The 24620-nt window shown below is 43.0% G+C and overlaps 1 protein-coding gene across 1 annotated transcript in view; it reads left to right on the top strand.

Moving 5' to 3' along the window:
• Positions 1–11474: 11474 nt before the first annotated feature.
• gars1 (glycyl-tRNA synthetase 1) overlaps positions 11475–24620 on the top strand; it is a 41904-nt gene continuing 28758 nt past the window's right edge. Inside the window, exons 1-3 of the mRNA XM_064949703.1 lie at positions 11475–11769; positions 23964–24065; positions 24291–24393. Coding sequence (XP_064805775.1) covers positions 11521–11769; positions 23964–24065; positions 24291–24393 — 454 coding nt within the window. The 5' untranslated portion in view covers positions 11475–11520. The remainder of the gene's footprint in view (positions 11770–23963; positions 24066–24290; positions 24394–24620) is intronic.

Here is a 24620-nt window from a genome sequence, read left to right as displayed (position 1 = left end):
GTCCGTAAACACACCAGCCAGCTGGTCTGCGCATGCTCTGAGGGCGCGGCTGGGGATGCCGTCTGGGCCTGCAGTCTTACGAGGGTTAACACGTTTAAATGTTTTACTCACCTCGGCTGCAGTGAAGGAGAGTCCGCAAGTTTTCGTTGCAGGCCGTGTCAGTGGCACTATATTGTCCTCAAAGCGGGCAAAAAAGTTATTTAATCTGCCTGGGAGCAAGACATCCTGGTCCGTGACTGGGCTGGTTTTCTTTTTGTAGTCCGTGATTGACTGTAGACCCTGCCACATACCTCTTGTGTCTGAGCCGTTGAATTGAGATTCTACTTTGTCTCCATACTGACGCTTAGCTTGTTTGATAGCCTTGTGGAGGGAATAGCTGCACAGTTTGTATTCGGTTATGTTTCCAGTCACCTTGCCCTGATTAAAAGCAGTGGTTCGCGCTTTCAGTTCCCGTAGCCCATCCACTACAACAAGGTAATCATGTCCCTGTAGCCCATGCAGAACAACAAGGTAATCATGTCCCTGTAGCCCATGCAGTACAAGTACAGCAGCATAGAGACATCTAGTTACACAGCAACATAGAAACATCTGGTTACACAGAAGCATAGAAATATCTAGTAACACAGCAGCATAGAGAGAAACATCTAGTAACACAGCAGCATAGAGAGAAACATCTAGTAACACAGCAGCATAGAGAGAAACATCTAGTTACACAGCAGCATAGAGAGAAACATCTAATAACACAGCAGCATAGAGAGAAACATCTAGTTACACAGCAGCATAGAGAGAAACATCTAATAACACAGCAGCATAGAGAGAAACATCTAGTTACACAGCAGCATAGAGAGAAACATCTAGTAACACAGCAGCACAGTGAGAAACATCTAGTTACACAGCAGCATAGAGAGAAACATCTAGTTACACAGCAGCACAGTGAGAAACATCTAGTTACACAGCAACACAGTGAGAAACATCTAGTTACACAGCAGCACAGTGAGAAACATCTAGTTACACAGCAGCACAGTGAGAAACATCTAGTTACACAGCAGCACAGTGAGAAACATCTAGTTACACAGCAGCATAGAGACATCTAGTTACACAGCAGCATATAGAGAAACATCTCGTTACACAGCAGCATAGAGACATGGGGCGGCAGGGTAGCCTAGTGGTTAGAGCGCTGGACTAGTAACCGGAAGGTTGCAAGTTCAAACCCCCGAGCTGACAAGGTACAAATCTGTCATTCTGCCCCTGAACAAGCAGTTAACCCACTGTTCCTAGGCCGTCATTGAAAATAAGAATTTGTTCTTACCTGACTTGCCTGGTAAAATAAAAATAAAAAAGACATCTAGTTACACAGCAGCATATAGAGAAACATCTAGTTACACAGCAGCATAGAGAGAAACATCTAGTTACACAGCAGCATAGAGAGAAACATCTAATAACACAGCAGCAGAACCTCCAGAAGCTAACCAGCTAATTAGCTACAATCTGTTTAGTCATTGTTAGCCACTGCTAGCGGCTTTAACCTTCTGCACAGCCAGCCCTATTTTTAGCCTGGATAATACTCGCCAGTCTACCAGTGTCGAACTGTGTCTCCACAACAATGCCGGATTCCTGCCGTAATCCCTGGACCACTACTTCTTATCTTCACAGCTAGCTTGCACCCAGTACCGCTAGAGCTCAGCTAGAGCCCAATACTCCACCGGATCCTTGCTGTAAACTCTGGACCTTGGCTAACGCCACTGCCACGAAGCTAGCACCAGTTAGCCGTGAGCCAGGCACATCTCCCTGCTAGCAAACTAAATTCTATAATACCTCTTTCGTAATCTGGCTTGGATTCTCTGTCGACACGGCCCCACGCCGAACCACCAGGACTGGTCTGCCGACGAATACTCCATCCGCTGTGCCTTCAACCGGCCTCGTCTGAGCAGACCCCCCCCCTACCACCCCCGGGCTACGAACTTTAACTGTGTCGCCCGCGTGCTAGCGTAGTGGCAGCTTCCCTGTTCCATCTACTGCTGCCTCTGGACACTATGATCACTTAGTGGCTACATAGCTGATGCCTGCTGGACTGTCCATTAATCACGGTACTCCATTCTGTTTATTTATGTTTCATCTGTCGGCCCCAGCCGCGAACTCAGGCTCTGTGTGTAGTTAATCCAACCATCTCTGCCTAGTCATTGCCATTTTACCTGCTGTTGTTGTGTTAGCTGACTAGCTGTTGTTGTCTCACCGGTTGTTTTAGCAAGCTCTCCCAATCAAGACCTGCGATTACTTTATGCCTTGCTGTATGTCTCTCTGAAAATATCAATATGCCTTGTATACTGTTGTTCAGGTTAGTTATCATTGTTTTAGTTTACAATGGAGCCCCTAGTTCCACTCCTCACACCTCTGATACCTCATTTGTCCCACCTCCCACACATGCGGTGATCTCATCGATTATAACCAGCATGTCCAGAGATGCAACCTCTTATCATCACCCAGTGCCTGGGCTTACCTCCGCTGTACCCGCACCCCACCATACCCCTGTCTGCACATTATGCCCTGAATATATTCTACCACACCCATAAATCTGCTCCTTTTATTCCTTGTCCCCAGCGCTCTAGGCGACCAGTTTTGATAGCCTTTAGCCGCAACCTCATCCGACTCCTCCTCTGTTCCTTGGGTGATGTGGAGGTAAACCCAGGCCCTGCAAGTCCCCAGCCACCCTCATTTGTTGACTTCTGCGATTGAAAAAGCCTTGGATTCATGTATGTCAACATCCGAAGCATCCTCCCTATGTTTGTTTTATTCACTGCTTTAGCACACTCTGCCAACCCTGATATCCTTGCCGTGTCTGAATCCTGGCTTAGGAAGGCCACCAAAAATTCTGAGATTTCCATACCCAACTATAACACTTTCAGTCAAGATAGAACTGCCAAAGGGGGAGGAGTTGCAATCTACTGCAGAGATAGCCTGCAAAGTTCTGTCATTATTTCCAGGTCTATGCCCAAACAGTTCGAACTTCTAATTTTAAAAATGAATCTCTCCAGAAATAAGTCTCTTACTGTTGCCGCCTGCTACCGACCCCCCTCAGCTGTGCCCTGGACACCATCTGTGAATTGATTGCCCCCCATCTAGCTTCAGAGTTTGTTCTGTTAGGTGACCTAAACTGGGATATGCTTAACACCCCGGCAGTCCTACAATCTAACCTAGATGCCCTCAATCTCACACAAATCATCAAGGAACCCACCAGGTACAACCCTAAATCCGTAAACATGGGCACCCTCAGACATTGTCCTGACCAACTTAACCTCCAAATACAGCTCTGCTGTCTTCAATCAGGATCTCAACGATCACTGCCTTATTGCCTGTATCAGCTACAGGTCTGCGGTCAAACGACCACCCCTCATCACTGTCAAACGCTCCCTAAAACACTTTTGCGAGCAGGCCTTTCTAATCAACCTGGCCCGGGTTTCCTGGAAGGATATTGACCTCATCCCGTCAGTTGAGGATGCCTGGTCATTCGTTAACTTCCTCACCATTAGGCAAGCATGCTCCATTAAAAAAAATGCAGAACTAAGAACAGATATAGCCCTTGGTTCACTCCAGACCTGACTGCCCTCGACCAGCACAAAAATATCCTGTGGCGGACTGCAATAGCATCAAATAGTCCTCTCAATATGCAACTGTTCCGGGAAGACAGGAACCAATACACGCAGTCAGTCAGGAAAGCAAAGGCAGCTACTCGCCCACGCCTCCCCAGCTTCTCCTTTACCCAAATCCAGATAGCAGATGTTCTGAAAGAGCTGCAAAACCTGGACCCATACAAATCAGCTGGGCTTGACAATCTGGACCCTCTATTTCTGAAACTGTCCGCCATCATTGTCGCAACCCCTATTACCAGCCCGTTCAACCTCTCCTTCGTATCATCTGAGGTCCCCAAGGATTGGAAAGCTGCCGTGGTTATCCCCCTCTTCAAAGGGGGAGGCACCCTGGACCCAAACTGTTACAGACCTATATCCATCCTGCCCTGCCTATCTAAGGTCTTCGAAAGCCAAGTCAACAAACAGATCACTGAACATCTCGAATCCCACCGTACCTTCTCCGCAGTGCAATCCGGTTTCCGAGCCGGTCACGGGTGCACCTCAGCCACGCTCAAGGTACTAAACGATATCATAACCGCCATCGATAAAAGACAGTACTGTGCAGCCGTCTTCATCAACCTGGCCAAGGCTTTCGACTCTTGTCAATCACCATATTCTTATCGGCAGACTCAGTAGCCTCGGTTTTTCTAATGACTGCCTTTCCTGGTTCACCAACTATTTTGCAGACAGAGTTCAGTGTGTCAAATCGGAGGGCATGTTGTCCGGTCCTCTGGCAGTCTCTATGGGGGTACCACAGGGTTCAATTCTCGGGCCGACTCTTTTCTCTGTATATATCAATGATGTTGCTCTTGCTGCGGGCGATTCCCTGATCCACCTCTACGCAGACAACACCATTCTGTATACTTCTGGCTCTTCCTTGGAAACTGTGCTATCTAACCTCCAAACGAGCTTCAATGCCATACAACACTCCTTCCGTGGCCTCCAACTGCTCTTAAATGCTAGTAAAACCAACTGCATGCTTTTCAACCGTTCGCTGCCTGCACCCGCACGCCCAACTAGCATCACCACCCTGGATGGTTCCGACCTAGAATATGTGTACATCTATAAGTACCTAGGTGTCTGGCTAGACTGCAAACTCTCCTTCCAGACTCATATCAAACATCTCCAATCCAAAATCAAATCTAGAGTCGGCTTTCTATTTCGCAACAAAGCCTCCTTCACTCACGCCGCAAAACTTACCCTAGTAAAACGGACTATCCTACCGATCCTCGACTTCGGCGATGTCATCTACAAAATAGCTTCCAATACTCTACTCAGCAAACTGGATGCAGTTTATCACAGTGCCATCCGTTTTGTTACTAAAGCACCTTATACCACCCACCACTGCGACCTGTATGCGCTCCAGGTCATCTACAAGTCTATGCTTGGTAAAGCTCCGCCTTATCTCAGTTCACTGGTCACGATGGCAACACCCACCCGTAGCACGCGCTCTAGCAGGTGTATCTCACTGATCATCCCTAAAGCCAAAACCTCATTTGGCCACCTTTCCTTCCAGTTCTCTGCTGCCTGCGACTAATTGCAAAAATCTCTTAAATTGGAGACTTATCTCCCTCACCAACTTTAAACATCTGCTATCTGAGCAGCTAACCGATCGCTGCAGCTGTACATAGTCCATCTGTAAATAGCCCACCCAATTTACCTACCTCATCCCCGTACTGTTTTCATTTTATTTACTTTTCTGCTCTTTTGCACACCAGTATCTCTACCTGCACATGTTCATCTGATCATTTATCACTCCAGTGTTAATCTGCTAAATTGCAATTATTCACCGCTATGGCCTATTTATTGCCTACCACCTCATGCCTTTTGCACACAATGTATATAGATTATTTTTTTCTACTATGTTATTGACTTGTTTATTGTTCACTCCATGTGTAACTCTGTGTTGTTGTCTGTTCACACTGCTATGCTTTATCTTGGCCAGGTCGCAGTTGCAAATGAGAGCTTGTTCTCAACTAGCCTACCTGGTTAAATAAAGGTGAAATAAATAAAACAAATTAAACATTAATGACATGCATGTCAATCTCTCATGGCTCAAAGTGGAAGAGAGATTGACTTCCACATTACTTGTTTTTGTAAGAGGTGTTGACAAGCTGAAGGTACCGAGCTGTCTGTTTAAACTACTAGCACACAGCTCGGACACCCATGCATAAACCCACAAGACATGCCAACAGAGGTCTCTTCACAATCCCCAAGTCCAGAACAGGCAATGGGAGGCATACAGTACTACATAGAGCCATGACTACATGGAACTATATTCCACATCAGGTAACTGACGCAAGCAGGAGAATCAGATTTTAAAAACAGGTAAAATTACACCTTATGAAACAGCAGAGACTGTGAAGAAACACAAACTTAGGCACAGACACATGCAAACACACACATGATAACATACACGCACACATGGATGTTGCGTTGTAGATATGTGGTCGTGGAGTATGGGCCTGAAGGCACATTGTTGTGAATTCTGTAATGAATGTATTGTAATGTTTTTAAAACTGAATAACTGCCTTAATTTTGCCAGACCCCAGGAAGAGTAGATGCTGCCTTGGCAGGAACTAATGAGCTTCCATAAAAAACCCCAGGAAGAGTAGCTGCTGCCTTGGCAGGAACTAATGGGGATTCATAATAAATACAATACAAATACAACACAATCCGTGTCTTAGAACTCTGTGAAAACATAAGATATTGCAGTTTTTTTCTCTCCCGTTGGTAGGATAGTCTTGATCGTATATCATCCATTTTGTTTTCCAATGATTGCACGTTGGCCAATAGAACGGATGGTAGTGGAGGTTTACTCTCTCACCCTACGAATTCTCAGAAGGCGGCCCGACCTCCGCCCCTTTTTTCTCCGTCTTTTCATCACTCAAATGACAGTGATTTGGGCCTGTTCCCGAGAAAGCAGTATAGTCTTTGCGTCGGACTCGTTAAAGAAAAAAATCTTGTTCGAGGTGAGGAATCGCTGCTCTGATGTCCCGAAGTTATTTTCAGTCATAAGAGACAGTAGCAGTAACATTATGTACAAAATAAGTTTAAAAATTAAGTTCCAAACAACGTGGAAAATACTAACAAAGGCAACAACATCACCACCCCGCTGATCCTCAACACTGGGGCCCCACAAGGGTGCGTTCTGAGCCCTCTCCTGTACTCCCTGTCCACCCACAACTGCATGGCCACGCACGTCTCCAACTCAATCATCAAGTTTGCGGACGACACAACAGTTCAAGTCTCTATGGGGGTACCAGAGTTAGGGTATTGGAAGGATGGCCACGCGAGGCTAGCGCTGAACATATTGGAAGGATGGCCACGCGAGGCTAGTGTTAGCCTCGCGTGGCCATCCTTCCAAAATGTTCAACACCAGCCTCGCGTGGCCATCCTTCCAAAATGTTCAGCGCTAGCCTCGCATGGCTACTCTCCAATATGTTCAACACTAGCCTCCAGTTGCCATCCTTCCAATATGTTCAGCGCGAGCCTCGCATGGCCACTCTCCAATATGTTCAACACTAGCCTCCAGTTGCCATCCTTCCAATATGTTCAGCGCTAGCCTCGCATGGCCACCTTCCAGAATGGTCAACACTAGCCTCGTGTGGCCATCCATCCAGTGTGTTCAACACTAGCCTCACGTGGCCATCCTTCCAATATGTTCAACACTAGCCTCGCGTGGCCATCCTTCCAATATGTTCAACACTAGCCTCGCGTGGCCATTTTTTATTTTTTTTATTTCACCTTTATTTAACCAGGTAGGCTAGTTGAGAACAAGTTCTCATTTACAACTGCGACCTGGCCAAGATAAAGCATAGCAGTGTGAACAGACAACACAGAGTTACACATGGAGTAAACAATTGACAAGTCAATAACACAGTAGAAAAAAAGGGGAGTCTATATACAATGTGTGCAAAAGGCATGAGGAGGTAGGCGAATAATTACAATATTGCAGATTAACACTGGATTGAAGAATGATCATGTACAGGTAGAGATATTGGTGTGCAAAAGAGCAGAAAAGTAAATAACTAAAAACTGTGCGGATGAGGTAGGTGAAAATGGGTGGGCTATTTACCAATAGATTATGTACAGCTGCAGCGATCGGTTAGCTGCTCAGATAGCTGATGTTTGAAATTGGTGAGGGAGATAAAGGTCTCCAACTTCAGCGATTTTTGAAATTCGTTCCAGTCACAGGCAGCAGAGTACTGGAACGAAAGGCGGCCGAATGAGGTGTTGGCTTTAGGGATGATCAGTGAGATACACCTGCTGGAGCGCGTGCTACGGATGGGTGTTGCCATCGTGACCAGTGAACTGAGATAAGGCGGAGCTTTACCTAGCATGGCCTTGTAGACGACCTGGAGCCAGTGGGTCTTGCGACGAATATGTAGCGAGGGCCAGCCGACTAGAGCATACAAGTCGCAGTGGTGGGTAGTATAAGGTGCTTTAGTGACAAAACGGATGGCACTGTGATAAACTGCATCCAGTTTGCTGAGAAGAGTGTTGGAAGCAATTTTGTAGATGACATCGCCGAAATCGAGGATCGGTAGGATAGTCAGTTTTACTAGGGTAAGCTTGGCAGCGTGAGTGAAGGAGGCTTTGTTACGGAATAGAAAGCCGACTCTTGATATGATTTTCGATTGGAGATGTTTGATATGGGTCTGGAAGGAGAGTTTACAGTCTAGCCAGACACCTAGGTACTTATAGGTGTCCACATATTCAAGGTCGGAACCATCCAGTGTGGTGATGCTAGTCGGGCAAGCGGGTGCAGGCAGCGATCGGTTGAAAAGCATGCATTTGGTTTTACTAGCGTTTAAGAGCAGTTGGAGACCACGGAAGGAGTGTTGTATGGCATTGAAGCTCGTTTGAAGGTTAGATAGCACAGTGTCCAATGACGGGCCGAAAGTATATAGAATGGTGTCGTCTGCGTAGAGGTGGATCAGGGAATCGCCCGCAGCAAGAGCAACATCATTGATATATACAGAGAAAAGAGTCGGCCCGAGAATTGAACCCTGTGGCACCCCCATAGAGACTGCCAGAGGACCGGACAGCATGCCCTCCGATTTGACACACTGAACTCTGTCTGCAAAGTAATTGGTGAACCAGGCAAGGCAGTCATCCGAAAAACCGAGGCTACTGAGTCTGCCGATAAGAATATGGTGATTGACAGAGTCGAAAGCCTTGGCAAGGTCGATGAAGACGGCTGCACAGTACTGTCTTTTATCGATGGCGGTTATGATGTCGTTTAGTACCTTGAGTGTGGCTGAGGTGCACCCGTGACCGGCTCGGAAACCAGATTGCATAGCGGAGAAGGTACGGTGGGATCCGAGATGGTCAGTGACCTGTTTGTTGACTTGGCTTTCGAAGACCTTAGATAGGCAAGGCAGAATGGATATAGGTCTGTAACAGTTTGGGTCCAGGGTGTCTCCCCTTTGAAGAGGGGGATGACTGCGGCAGCTTTCCAATCCTTGGGGATCTCAGACGATATGAAAGAGAGGTTGAACAGGCTGGTAATAGGGGTTGCGACAATGGCGGCGGATAGTTTCAGAAATAGAGGGTCCAGATTGTCAAGCCCAGCTGATTTATACGGGTCCAGGTTTTGCAGCTCTTTCAGAACATCTGCTATCTGGATTTGGGTAAAGGAGAACCTGGAGAGGCTTGGGCGAGGAGCTGCGGGGGGCCGGAGCTGTTGGTCGAGGTTGGAGTAGCCAGGCGGAAGGCATGGCCAGCCGTTGAGAAATGCTTGTTGAAGTTTTCAATAATCATGGATTTGTCGGTGGTGACCGTGTTCCCTAGCCTCAGTGCAGTGGGCAGCTGGGAGGAGGTGCTCTTGTTCTCCATGGACTTCACAGTGTCCCAGAACTTTTTGGAGTTGGAGCTACAGGATGCAAACTTCTGCCTGAAGAAGCTGGCCTTAGCTTTCCTGACTGACTGCGTGTATTGGTTCCGGACTTCCCTGAACAGTTGCATATCGCGGGGACTGTTCGATGCTATTGCAGTCCGCCACAGGATGTTTTTGTGCTGGTCGAGGGCAGTCAGGTCTGGAGTGAACCAAGGGCTATATCTGTTCTTAGTTCTGCATTTTTTGAACGGAGCATGCTTATCTAAAATGGTGAGGAAGTTACTCTTAAAGAATGACCAGGCATCCTCAACTGACGGGATGAGGTCAATGTCCTTCCAGGGTACCCGGGCCAGGTCGATTAGAAAGGCCTGCTCACAGAAGTGTTTTAGGGAGCGTTTGACAGTGATGTTCAACACTAGCCTCGCGTGGCCATCCTTCCAATATGTTCAAAACTAGCCTCGCGTGGTCATCCTTCCAATATGTTCAAAACTAGCCTCGCGTGGCCATCCATCCAATATGTTCAGCCCTAGCCTCGCGTGGCCATCCTTCCAATATGTTCACCACTAGCCTCGCGTGGCTATCCTTCCAATATGTTCACCACTAGCCTCGCATGGCTATCCTTCCAATATGTTCACCACTAGCCTCGCGTGGCTATCCTTCCATGTCTTGGAAGTCTGGAGAAATCCAGTATAAGATTCTGGGTTTTAATGGCAGTGTAGGTTTTTGTTCCAACCCTTATATAGTGCACCTAACTAACTGGTTGATAAATTGAATCATGTTAGTTACTACTGGGTTTGAAGCGAAAACCTACAGGATGGTAGCTCTCCAGGAACAGAGTTGGTCAGCCCTGCAATAGTGATTTGGGAGGCAAATAAATCTTCTGAACCAATTATGCTAATCTGTTATGTTAACTTTCCGTTGGAATACACCCATAAATTCAGAAGCAATGAAGTCCACCTGGAATGCACCCGTGTCGACCTGTGACACGCCCGCGGGTTTGCAACGCAACCACAGCCTTGCAACGAACTCACCCGTGTCAACCTGCATCCCGGAACTCGCCTGCAGGTTCTCAGTAAAGCTAGTCAGCTGCGTCACGAGTTTCCGGAGTTCATTCAGAGGTGACGTTTAAAACTGCGTTTTAAATGTTTTATTAATTTAGGAGCTGCAAATGCAATGCTCACTTATTATTTATTAATTACCAGTTTGCTTCCTATGGCGGACAAGGGAGGTCTGGTTGGTGGCCATGCTGGAAATGTGATCTTGCGTTATTGTCAATACAGTACATCTACAACACGATATGAAATGTTGATTTAAACCTTCTGGCCAACTACTGGGTCAGGTGGCGCCCCACTATCTGATTCATATCGCTTGATTTCTGATGATAGTTCTCGATTATATCGACTGATTGCATTTGTATTGGGTGAGTAAATAGACAGAGTGAATTTACTAACGTACCCATCGTCAGTTCATCAGACCTTCACCATGGTCACCAGATACTCATTCTGCCATACATGCCTTTTTTTTCTTTTTCTACTTGTTAATTGTTTACTCCATGTGTAACTCTGTGTTGTCTGTTCACACTGCTTTGCTTTACCTTGGCCAGGTCGCAGTTGCAAATGACAACTTCTTCTATACTAGCCTACCTGGTTAAATAAAGGTGAAATAAATAAAAATAAAAAACTACCTTAAAGCCCCTTAAGTATCCCCTACCTAAGGAAATATTTGACGGGCTCTATGCAACGCCATTAAACAATTCATTTAGGTAAGAGACAATAATGTAAACCTTTAAGGGAAACACTTAAGATGTTTATGCAACCGGGCCATGCATGAGTTTATGAACGATTCAATTCACCATTATGCTCTTCCTCGGAGCAACAGTGCCATATGCTGGTGAAAGCTGGAATAATTTGTCGAATCTGCACCAAGTGTATTTATCCATTTTCTAGGGAATAACATGTTGAAACTGCCACTTGATAACTGAAGCATTCATTTACTTGTTTTCTGAGATTTCATCATTCTGTTCCATCCACATTTTCGCTCCGCCCGCGGTCCATGCTTCGTAGCGCAACATCAGCACTGCTGAGGACCAGCATTGAGATTCGCACTCTTCGCTCGGTGCCGAGGGTCTGCCGGTTTCTACAGTCGCTGCTGCGCTGTCCGACCCAAAACAGGTCGTTTTCTCTGTCGGTCTGCTTGTGTAAGAAAAAGAAAAGTCTTTGGCTGGAGCTTTCCGAAGGACACAAAATGAGTGGCAATATTGAAGAAATCCTCGCCCCACTGAGGCTGGCAGTGAAAGAACAGGTAAATTGACATTTAAAGCCACGGGAATTAAGCTAAACCCTTATTTTATTCACTCCAAAGATCCCCACATCATCCATGCATTCATTAGTAATCGCCCAGAAATGACAGCTCAAACAAAGCTGCTGTAGCTGGTTATTTTGCTAGCTAACATTTACATACAACGTTAGCAGAGGTCTTTGAATGTAGCATAGCCATGTAGCTAGCTAACTAACAGGTAGCCAGCATGCTAACTGATTTATATATTTTTTTGCCTATTAGTTGGAGATCTGTAGAGCAGATTTTTGGAAGCAGTAAATAACTGATTCAATGCAGCTATATTCTGTTGACCGTTATACCAGCTAGCTTGGATATGATTTCATAAATAATTGTATTAACATCCATGCCTGCGACTTATTTCCCCCCATGCCACGTTTCAGCCCAGAGCTGATTCACTGATATTTGGGTGGCAGTGTTTCCCCTAGTATTTTTATTTTTTTGCGGCTGTCAAAGTTAGCTTTGAGAGGGGCGAGGTAGTGGCTTGCCAATTGTGAGGTCTCCGACCAAAGCTTTTAAAGGCCTTCCTCTTGGCCACCAATATACAATTGTGCTGTTTTAATGCAAATTTCCTGCAATTCAGCACATTTTGTCATGGAACCGAGAGAAAATGTGACGTTTCAAAGCTATTTCCTGTAATTAGACATTTTGCCTTGGCTGATGCAGTGACTTAAACATAACAAAATCAATGGGATCCCCATGACATTTTCGGGAAAAAATATTGACTGTCTAGTTTTTATTGGTGATTGTGAGTTTGTTTTTATGCCAAGGCAGCAGCTACTCTTCCTTGGGTCCCTCAAAATGAAGGCAGTTATACGTTTTAAAAAACAGTACAATACATTCACAACACTCTGTGTGCCCTCCGGCCCCATCTACAACACAAAATCCATGTGTACTTGTGTGTATGTTATTGTGTGTTTGTATGCATGTGTCTGCACTTATGTTGTGTTGCTTCCATAGTCCCTGCTGTTTCATAATGTTTCATAATGTATTTTTATGTTTAAAAAAAAAAAATCTGATTCTACTGGTTGCATCAGTTACCTGATGTGGAATACAGTTCCATGTAGTCATGGCTCTACATAGTCTGTTCTGGACTTGGGGACTGTGAAGAGGTTACTCCAAGTAGTTCTTGCTCACTTACCACATTACTGATTACAATGTTTAGTGAATGATTTGCCCCAAAAACAATGCTTTTAGCTTTAGAAATATTGAGGACTAACTTATTCCTTGCCACCCATTCTGAAACTAACTGCAGCTCTTTGTTAAGTCTTGCAGTCATTTCAGTCGCTGTAGTAGCTGATGTGTCTGTGTCGACTCAACACATCAGCTACTACAGCGACTGCAAGACTTAACTTCTTATGGCTGGGGGGCAGTATTGAGTAGCTTGGATGAATAAGGTGCCCAGAGTAAACGGCCCGCTCCTCAGTCTCAGTTGCTAATATATGCATATTATTATTGGATGGAAAACACTCTGAAGTTTCTAAAACTGTTTGAATGATGTCTGTGAGTATAACAGAACTCATATGGCAGGCAAAAACCCTGGCTTTACTCGTTAGTAAAGATTGAAAAAAGTAAGGGGCCTAGACAGCTGCACTGGGGAATTCCTGATTCTGCCTGGATTTTGTTGGAGAGGCTTCCATTAAAGAACACCCTCTGTGTTCTGTTAGACAGGTAACTCTTTATCCACATTATAGCAGATGATGGAAAGCCATAACACAAGTTTTTCCAGCAACAGACTATGATTGATAACGTCAAAAGCCGCACTAAAGTCTAACAAAACAGCCCCCACAATCTTGAAATAGTTGGTAATATCAGTGAGTTTTGTGATGAGCCATGTGATTCAATGAATGATTGAGCTGAGTTTGTCTTTTTGCCCAGAACTTCATTTAATGTGCTCAAACTTTTTACTATCATTCTTTGTCATTTTTCTTTATTTCATAGTGTAGTTTCTTCTTTTTATTCAGTTTAGTCACATGATTTCTCCATTTGCAGTACATTTGCCAATGGTTGTACAGCCAGTCCTATTTGCCACCTCTCTTGCCTCATCCTTCTCAAACCAATTGTTCAATTCGTCAAACAATCCTCAGGGATTTAAGTTTACAGTCATTTTCTTAATGGTGGGTGTATGATTATTAGTAACTGGAATAAGCAGTTTCATAAACGTGTCAAGTGCAGCGTCTGGTTGCTCCTCATTAGACACCACAAACCAACAAAACCACATAGGAATCGCTACAAAACTTTTTGTGACCTCTTATACACTATCAGCACGATTCTGCCAACAGTTGTAAAAGATTATCTTATTTTTTTTTTTATTTTTTATTTTTAGCTCTTTTTTTATATTTAGCTCATTTTCTACAGACTTTTTATATCTGGTTTTAGTTGTTTTAAATTTACACTGAAAATGATTTACCATCCTGAAAATGTTTGTGTATACAGTACTAGTCAAAAGTTTGGACACCTACCCATTCAATGGTTTTTCTTTATTTTTACTATTTTCTACATGGAAGACCAATAATGAAGACATCAAACTATGAAATATCAAATATGGAAGAATGTATTCAACAAAAAAGTGTTAAACAAATCAAAATATATTTTTCAAAGTATCCACCATTTGCCTTGATGACAGCTTCGCACACTCTTTGCAGTCTCTCAACTAGCTTCATGAGGTAGTCAACTGGAATGCATTTCAATGAACAGGTGCCTTGTTAAAAGTTCATTTGTGGAATTTCTTCCTTAATGCGTTTTGAGCCAGTCCATTGTTTTGTGACCAGGTGTGGGTGGCATAAAGAAGATGGTAGGGCTGGGCGATATGGCCAAAATATTTTATCACAGTATTTAAAAAACAAAAATGGACGGTTTGATGTATTTTTTGTTTTTTAATAATAAAAGTTATATATTTGCTTTAGGAGTAGTGAGTGATCCTAGGGTGGCAACACATACTCATTGAAGTCACTTAGAATGTTTCTCCATTCTTATTATTTTATGCTGTTTAATTCAACTTCAACCTAAACAAATTTCAGCACTTTTATAATTTCTGTATATCCTGTACTCAATTGCAGTGGTGGAAAAGTACCCAAATTGTCATACTTGAGTAAAAGTAATCCTTCTCACCCCCCTTAAATGATTTAGATGCACTATTGTAAAGTGGCTGTTCCACTGGATGTCAGAAGGTGAATTCACCAATTTGTAAGTCGCTCTGGATAAGAGCGTCTGCTAAATGACTTAAATGTAATGTAAATGTAGTAAAGATGCATTAATAGAAAAGTGAAAGTCACCCAGTAACATACTACTTGAGTAAAAGTCTCAAAGTGTTTTGGATTTAAATATACTTAAGTATCAAAAGTAAATGTAATTGATCAAATGTACTTAAGTATCAAATCATTTCATATTCCTTATATTAAGCAAACCAGATGGCACAAATTGTCTTTTCTTTTTATTTATGGATAGCCAGGGGCACACTCCAACACTCAAGACATGATTTACAAACAAAGCATATGTGTTTTTATGTATATATCATGTGTAGAGGTCGACCGATTATGATTTGTCAACGCCAATACCTCTTGAAACTCCCCATCCCGGATCCGGGATTGTGACTAAGCCTCAGGCTCATTAGCATAACGCAACGTTAACGATTTCTGAAAATCGCAAATAAAATTAAAATAATGCGTTTGCTCTCAAGCTTAGCCTTTTCTTAACAACACTGTCATCTCAGATTTTCAAAATATGCTTTTGAACCATAGAAATTGACTAATTTGTGTAAGAGTATGCAAAGCTAGCATAGCATTTTGTGTAGCATGTAGCACGCAACATTTTCACAAAAGCCAGATAACCAAATAAATAAAATCATTTACCTTTGAAGAGCTTCTGATGTTTTCAATGAGGAGACTCCCAGCCACATACCAAATGCGCAGTGTTTCCTGAAAGCGTCTGTGTGTAGGAGAAATCGTTCCGTTTTCTACATTGCGCCTGGCTACCGAAACGAACCGAAAATGCAGTCACCTACAACGTGAAACTTTTTCCGGATTAACTACATAATATCGACCGAAACATGGCAAACGTTGTTTGGAATCAATCCTCAAGGTGTTTTTTCACATATCTCTTCATTGACATGCAGTTCTTGGAAGCTTGCTTCTCTCTCTGTGCCCCATGGAAAAATACTGGCAGGTGACTTTTGCGCACCAATTTCGGCGCAGGACACCGGGCGGACACGTGGTAAATGTGGTCTCTTATGGTCAATCTTCCAACGATCTGCCTACAAATACGTCACAATGCTGCAGACACCTTGGGGAAACGACAGAAAGGGCAGACTCATTCCTCTTGCGTTCACAGCCATATAAGGAGATCATGAAAGACAGAGCCTCAAAAATCCTTGTCATTTCCTGGATGCCAAGTCATCTTGGTTTTGCCTGAAGCTCACGTTATAGGGCACGCACAGAGAAGATATTTGTATTTCTGGACACGTCAGAGTGTTTTCTTTCGAACAGTAGCAATTATATGCATAGTCGAGCATCTTTTTGTGACAAAATATCTTGTTTAAAACGGGAACGTTTTTCTTCCAAAAATGAAATAGCGCCACCATAAGTGTAAGAGGTTAATCGGCAGATTTTATTTATTTGTAATAATGTCAATTACAACAATATTAAATTAACACTTATTTTAACTAAATATAATACATCAATAAAAATCCATTTAGCCTCATAAATAATGAAACATGTTCAATTTGGTTGAAATAATGCAAAAACAAAGTGTTGGAGAAGAAAGTAAAAGTGCAATATGTGCTATGTAAAAAAGCTAATGTTTCAGTTCCTTGCTCAGAACATGAGAACATATGAAAGTCGGTGGTTCCTTTTAACATGAGACTTCAATATTCCAAGGTTAGAGGTTTTGGGTTGTAGTTAATATAGTGTTTATAGGACTATTTCCCTCTACCATTTCTATTTCATATACATTTGACTATTGGATGTTCTTATAGGCACTTTTTAGTATTGCCGGTGTAACAGTATAGCTTCCGTCCCTCTCCTTGCCACTACCTGGGCTTGAACCAGGAAAGCATCGACAACAGCCACATTCGAAGCAGCGTTACCCATCGCTCCACAGAGGCCGCTGCCATTGCAGAGCAAGGGGAATAACTACTCCAAGTCTCAGAGCGAGTGACGTTTGAAACGCTATCAGCGCGCACCCCGCTAACTAGCTAGCCATTTCACATTGAATACACCAGCCATTAGGCTGATAGGCTTGAAGTCATAAACAGTGCTGTTTATGTTTTGCAAAGAGCTGCTGGCAAAACGCACAAGTGCTGTTTGAATGAATGCTTACGAGCCTGCTGCTGCTTACCGTCGCTCAGTCAGACTGCTCTATCAAATATCAAATCATAGACTTAATTATAACACACAAATACGAACCTTTGGTCATTAATATGGTCGAATCCGGAAACTACACTGCTCAAAAAAATAAAGGGAACACTAAAACAACACAATGTAACTCCAAGTCAATCACACTTCTGTGAAATAAAACTGTCCACTTTGGAAGCAACACTGATTGACAATAAATTTCTCATGCTGTTGTGCAAATGGAATAGACAACAGGTGGGAATTTTAGGCAATTAGCAAGACACCCCCAATAAAGGAGTGGTTCTGCAGGTGGGGACCACAGACCACTTCTCAGTTCCTATGCTTCCTGGCTGATGTTTTGGTCACTTTTGAATGCTGGCGGTGCTTTCACTCTAGTGGTAGCATGAGACGGAGTCTACAACCCACAAGTGGCTCAGGTAGTGCAGCTCATCCAGGATGGAACATCAATGCGAGCTGTGGCAAGAAGGTTTGCTGTGTCTGTCAGCGTAGTGTCCAGAGCATGGAGGCGCTACCAGGAAACAGGCCAGTACATCAGGAGACGTGGAGAAGGCCGTAGGAGGGCAACAAAACAGCAGCAGGACAGCTACCTCCACCTTTGTGCAATGAGGAGCAGGAGGATCACTGCCAGAGCCCTGCAAAATGACCTCCAGCAGGCCACAAATGTGCATGTGTCTGCTCAAACAGTCAGAAACAGACTCCATGAGGGTGGTATGAGGGCCCAACGTCCACAGGTGGGGGTTGTGCTTACAGCCCAACACCGTGCAGTACGTTTGGCATTTGCCAGAGAACACCAAGGTTGGCAAATTCGCCACTGGCGCCCTGTGCTCTTCACATGAAAGCAGGTTCACACTGAGCACGTGACAGAGTCTGGAGACGCCGTGGAGAACGTTCTGCTGCCTGCAACATCCTCCAGCATGACCGGTTTGGCGGTGGGTCAGTTATGGTGTGGGCTGGCATTTCTTTGGGGGGCCACACAGCCCTCCATGTGCTCGCCAGAGGTAGCCTGACTGCCATTAGGTACCGAGATGAGATCCTCAGACCCCTTGTGAGACCATATGCTGGTGCGGTTGGCCCTGGGTTCCTCCTAATGCAAGACAATGCTAGACCTCATGTGGCTGGAGTGTGTCAGCAGTTCCTGCAAGAGGAAGGCATTGATGCTATGGACTGGCCCGCACGTTCCCCAGACCTGAATCCAATTGAGCACATCTGAGACATCATGTCTCGCTCCATCCACCAACGCCACGTTGCACCACAGACTGTCCAGGAGTTGGCGGATGCTTTTAGTCCAGGTCTGGGTGGAGATCCCTCAGGAGACCATCCGCCACCTCATCAGGAGCATGCCCAGGCGTTGTAGGGAGGTGATACAGGCACGTGGAGGCCACACACACTGCTGAGCCTCATTTTGGCTTGTTTTAAGGACATTACATTACATTACATTACAAGTTGGATCAGCCTGTAGTGTGGTTCTCCACTTTAATTTTGAGTGTGACTCCAAATCCAGACCTCCATGGGTTTTTTAATTTTGATTTCCATTGATCATTTTTGCGTGATTTGTTGTCAGCAAAGAACCAGTATTTAATATGAATATTTCATTCATTCAGATCTATGATGTGTTATTTTAGTGTTCCCTTTATTTTTTTGAGCAGTGTATAATTTTGAAAACAACTTTTATTTCAGTGAAATACGTAACCGTTCTGTATTTTATCTAACGGGTGGCATCCCTAAGTCTAAATATTCTTGTTACATTGCACAACCTTCAATGTTATGACATAATTACGTAAAATTCTGGCAAATTAGTTTGCAATGAGCCAGGCTGCACAAACTGTTGCATAGACCCTGACTCTGCGTGCAATGAACGCAAGAGAAGTGACACAATTTCACCTGGTTAATATTGCCTCCGAACCTGGATTTCTTTTAGCTAAATATCCAGGTTTAAAAATATTTACTTCTGTGTATTGATTTTAAGGCATTGGTGTTTATGGTTAGCTACAGTCGTGCAACGATTGTGCTTTTTTCGCAAATGCGCTTTTGTTAAATCATCCCTCAGTGTTGCATCGATTTATATGCAATGCAGGACACGCTTGATAAACTAGTAATATCAACCATGTGTAGTTAATTAGTGATTATGATTGTTTTTTTATAATATAAGTTTAATGCTAGCTAGCAACTGACCTTGGCTTCTACTGCATTCGTGTGACAGGCACTCTCCTTGTGGAGTGCAATGAGAGGCAGGTGTTTAGAACGTTGTACTAGTTAACCGTAGGGTTGCAAGATTGAATCCCAGAGCTGACAAGATAAAAAAAATCTGTCGTTCTACCCCTGAACAGGCAGTTAACCCACTGTTCCTAGGCCTTCATTGAAAATAAGAATTTGTTCTTAACTGGCTTGCCTAGTTAAATAAAGGTGTAAAAAAAAATGGGGGGGCAAAATCAGCGTCCAAAAGTACCGATTTCCGATTGTTTTGAAAACTTGAAATCGGTCCTAATTAATCGGCCATTCCGATTAATCGGCCGACCTCTAATCATATGTATATACTGTACTCTATACCATCTACTGCATCTTGCCTGTGCTTTTCTATACCATCACTCATTCATTTAAAAAAATGTATGTACATATTCTTATTCATTCCTTTACACTTGTGTGTGTATAAGGTAATTGTTGCGAAATTGTTAGGTTAGATTACTCGTTGGATATTACTGCATTGTTGGAACTAGAAGCACAAGCATTTCTCTACACTCGCATTAACATCTGCTAACCATGTGTATGTGACAAATAAAATTTGATTTGATTTGTTTAGTGAGTCCTCCAGATCAGATGCAAATGTGTGAATTGGACCATTTTCCTGTCTTGCCAAGCATTCAAAATGTAATGAGTACTTTTAGGTGTCAGGGAAAATGTATGGAGTAAAAAGTATTTTCATTAGGAATGTAGTGAAGTAACAGTTGCCAAAAAGAGAACTACAGATACCAACAAAAAAAATGTATTTGTATTTTTAATGAAATATTGTGATTTGACTTTTGAAATAGAGCAAAACTGTTGGAATCGTGGAAATATAATGACTATTCTATAGTTAGATTATAATAGTGGGCACTTTGAATACTGTGTTTGAGATGACAACGAATTAAAATGCCAGGGAGGAGTTATTGTGACAGTGTAGGAACTAAAGTGTCGGTAAGTGTTTCCTAGGATACTCTATAAGCTTTGGCTACATTGCATGTCCTCTTAGCTACTTCATGTAGCTAACATATTCTTGCTTTGCATATGTATCTTTGATTTAAAAGATACTGTTGCACAAACAACATGCTGATTTAGACCTACACCATCACTGGTATTATCAGTCTGTTTTAGCTAGCTACGCTTGCTCATACTCAGTACATTTATTAGCTAGCTATTAGCGGCTAACAATTAGCTTCTGTCATGGAAATATTCAGTCAATCATATTTCTCAAATACCGGAGCCTGTGAGTTCAAATAGACTTTTATTATGTTGTAATACAAGCTGAGCTGGTTCATGAAAACAACTAAGTTTAGGGTTAGTTACACTGTAACTCCTCTTAATGACTCTGGCATTTAGCCACCGTTATCTTATTGCCTTGCACTAATTTTAGTTTGGTTTCATATTAGGGCATGGAAACTTTAGCCACACCAATAGTTAAAATACAGACATGTTCTCGACTAAGACAGGTGCATGCATGTAGGACCATATCAACTGTCGGTCGCACTTTACAGAAATAACCAGACATGTCTTCCTTCTAGCTCCTCTGAAAGGAACACCCATGTTCTGGAAAAGTCCCAAGAGGTGTAACCATAGCAACAGTACATATTAGGCCATAACACTGTTGTAGGAATAACCAGTCGTGTCCACACCCCAGACAAGTGCATGTCTAATGGTGTCTAATGACCCAGAGCACATATAGAGTGCACCCATCTTACTAGCTCTTCTGCAATTAATAATTAACATGCATGGTCTAGAAAATGCTCAATATATCTCACAAGATTTAGGGCAACTTGCTAAGAAAATACAAACTAGCTGTTTGCAGATGTAAGAAACATAAACTAAGAGTCATTATAGAACGCTAGTGGATTTATATTAAGAAGCAAAGTGAAAACAGCATCGTTGTTATCAGCATTGTTGCATGTGCTGCATTGACCATGCAGACTGAACGCAAGTGTCTCGTGGTTGAGGAACACCAAATGTGTTCCTTGAGTGACAGGGGGCGTGGCTTGGTCTGTGTGGAAAGTGGCACGGAGAGAAAGAGCAGAGAGAGATTACTCAAGTGGCAAAGTAAACTATAAAAATGTATGTTACACATAGCGTCTCACATTGAACAAACCAAACATTCAAATACCATTTTAGAAGGTAAAGTAAAAACTCAAACTGGTCCCTGCATCAATACTGGTATATCATAAAATACGGTATACCGCCCAGCCCTATTTAGTAAAAGCGCAAGTCCATATTATGGCAAGAACGGTTTAAATCGGCAAAGAGAAACAACAGTCCATCATTACTTTAAGACATGAAGGTCAGTCAATACGGAACATTTCAATAATTTTTACATTTGTTCAAGTGCAGTTGCAAAAACCATCAAGCGTTATGATCAAACTGGCTCTCATGTGGACCGCCACAGGAAAGGAAGACCCAGAAGTACCTCTGCTGCAGAGTTAAGTTCATTAGAGTTACCAGCCTCAGATTGCAGCCCAAATAAATGCTTCAGAGTTCAAGTAACAGACACATCTCAACATCAACTGTTCAGAGGAGACTGTGTAAATCAGGCCTTCATGGTCGAATTGCTGCAAAGAAAAAACTAAAGAAAGGACACCAATAAGAAGAAGAGACTTGCTTGGGGCAAAAAACACGAGCAATGGACAATAGACCGGTGGAAATCTGTCCCTTGGTCTGATGAGTCCAAATTTTAGATTTTTGTTTCCAACTGTTGCATCGTGAAGCATGGAGGAGGTGGTGTTATGGTGTGCGTTGATGGTGACACTGTCTGATTTATTTAGAATTCAAGGCACACTTAACCAGCATGGCTACCACAGCATTCTGCAGCGATATGCCATCCCATCTGGTTTGGGCTTAGTCCCACTATCATTTGTTTTTCAACTGAACAATGACCCAAAACACACCTCCAGGCTGTGTAAGGACTATTTGACCAAGGAGAATGATTGAGTGCTGCATCAGATTACCTGGCCTCCACAATCGCCCAACCTCAACCCGATTGAGATGGTTTGGGATGAGTTGGAACGCAGAGTGAAGGAAAAGTAGCCAACAAGAGCTCAGCATATGTGGGAACGCCTTCAAAACTGTTGGAAAAGCATTCCAGGTGAAGCTGGATGACAGAAAGCCAAGAGTGTGCAAAGCTGTCATGGCAAAGGTTGGCTACTTTGAAGAATCTCAAATATGAAATTTTTTATTTGACACTTTTGGTTACTACATGATTCCATGTGTGTTTCATAGTTTTGATGTCTTCACTATTATTCTACAATGTATAATATAGTAACAATAAAGATAAATTATTGATTGACTAGTTGTCCAAACTTTTGACTCTAGTACTGTATATTACATTTTTTTTCTTCGTTTTGTAGAGAGAGCGAGACGTTAATTTTTTTAAATATTTTTTTTTCTTAACTGACTTGTCTAGTAAAATAACGTTCACGTTGTACAGCGCCATATTTTCCTACCGGAAACCTTGAGGGTTTTGTTGATCTTGGAATAGAAACACCATTATATTAGTAAAATTAAGCTAAATTTCTTAATCAATCCCATATACTATATTCTTACAAAAATGTTTTTAAATTCTTGCAAAACACAGCTTAGCCTTTTGTTAATCCACCTGTCGTCTCAGATTTTGAAATTATGCTTTACAGCGAAAACTTACACAAACGCTTGGATTGCTTATCGTTCGCACGACAAAACATTAAGTACACTTAGCATCAGGTAGCTTGGTCACAAATCAGAAAAACAATCAAATTAATCGTTTACCTTTGATCTTCAGATGTTTTCACTCACGAGACTCCCATTTACACAACAAATGTTCCTTTTGTTCCATAAAGATTATTTTTATACCCAAAATACCGACGTTTGTTTGTCGCGTTCAGAAATCCACAGGTAAGAGCGGTCACGACAACGCAGACGGAAATTCCAAATAGTCTTCATAATGTCCACAGAAACATGTCAAACGTTTTTTTATAATCATTCCTCAGGTAGTTTTTAAAATATATATTCGATAATATATCAACCGAGTGTGTAGGTTTTTCAATAACAGGGGGATGAACAATGGCGGCTTTACTCTGTAGCGCAAAAACTCACTCAGAGCCCCCACCTATCCACTTACGCAATGTGATCTTTCACGCTCATTTTTCAAAATAAAAGCCTGAAACTATGTCTAAAGACTGACACCTTAGGGAAGCCAGAGAAAAAGGATTCTGGTTGATATCCCTTTTTAAATGGAGGATAGGCATGCATAGGAACAGAAGGGTTTCAAAATAAGAGGCACTTCCTGATTGGATTTTCCTCAGGGTTTCGCCTGCAATATCAGTTCTGGTATACTCAGACAATATTTTGACAGTTTTGGAAACTTTTTAGAGTTTTTTTTTTTTTAAATCCTAATCTGTCAATTATATGCATATTCTAGCATCTGGTCCTGAGAAATAGGCCGTTTACTTTGGGAACGTTATTTTTCCAAACATAATAGTGCCTCCTAGCTTCAAGAGGGTAAGAACAAATCCTAATTTACAATTTACCATGAAGGTCTCCTGACTTTCAGTCAAGTGTGGGAAGTATTCTGTCAGTGTAATTGTCATGTTACAGGGTGAGCTGGTGCGCCAGATGAAACAGGATGGTGCCCCTGATGTTGACGTCCTTAAAGCTGTGGCTGAACTGAAAGCTAGGAAGAGAACTCTGGAAACTAAGGTGAGCTCTGTTAAAGCATTTCCTCCTAAAAGTATCTCCTACAGTATAGCCTACTACACCACAGTATGACAGAATCGCACCAAATACTTTTATCTTTCCAGTAACTATACAATCAGACGTCTTTTAAAAGCTGAAATCAGCTTTGGTAGGTATGCACTACCTTAGATCGGTAGTGTTTTGTGTCTACTCAAACTGTTAATCACCACACTACTGTTTGTATTCCAGGAACTGTCTCTGCAGCCCAAAGATGACATTGTTGACAGAACCAAGATGGAGGATACGTTGAAGAGGAGATTCTTCTATGACCAGGCCTTCGCTATCTATGGAGGTGAGATCTATGTAACACCTAGTTACACACACCTGGAGGCACACACCTGGGGGCACACACCGAGTTACACACACTTGGAGGCACACACCGAGTTACACACACACACACCTGGAGGCACACACCGAGTTACACACCGAGTTACACACACACCTGGAGGCACACACCGAGTTACACACACACGCCTGGAGGCACACACCGAGTTACACACACACGCCTGGAGGCACACA

Source organism: Oncorhynchus masou, chromosome 30, assembly GCF_036934945.1.
Source record: "Oncorhynchus masou masou isolate Uvic2021 chromosome 30, UVic_Omas_1.1, whole genome shotgun sequence".
In the NCBI taxonomy this organism is placed as follows: domain Eukaryota; kingdom Metazoa; phylum Chordata; class Actinopteri; order Salmoniformes; family Salmonidae; genus Oncorhynchus; species Oncorhynchus masou.
This window is presented reverse-complemented; position numbering and strand designations above follow the sequence as displayed.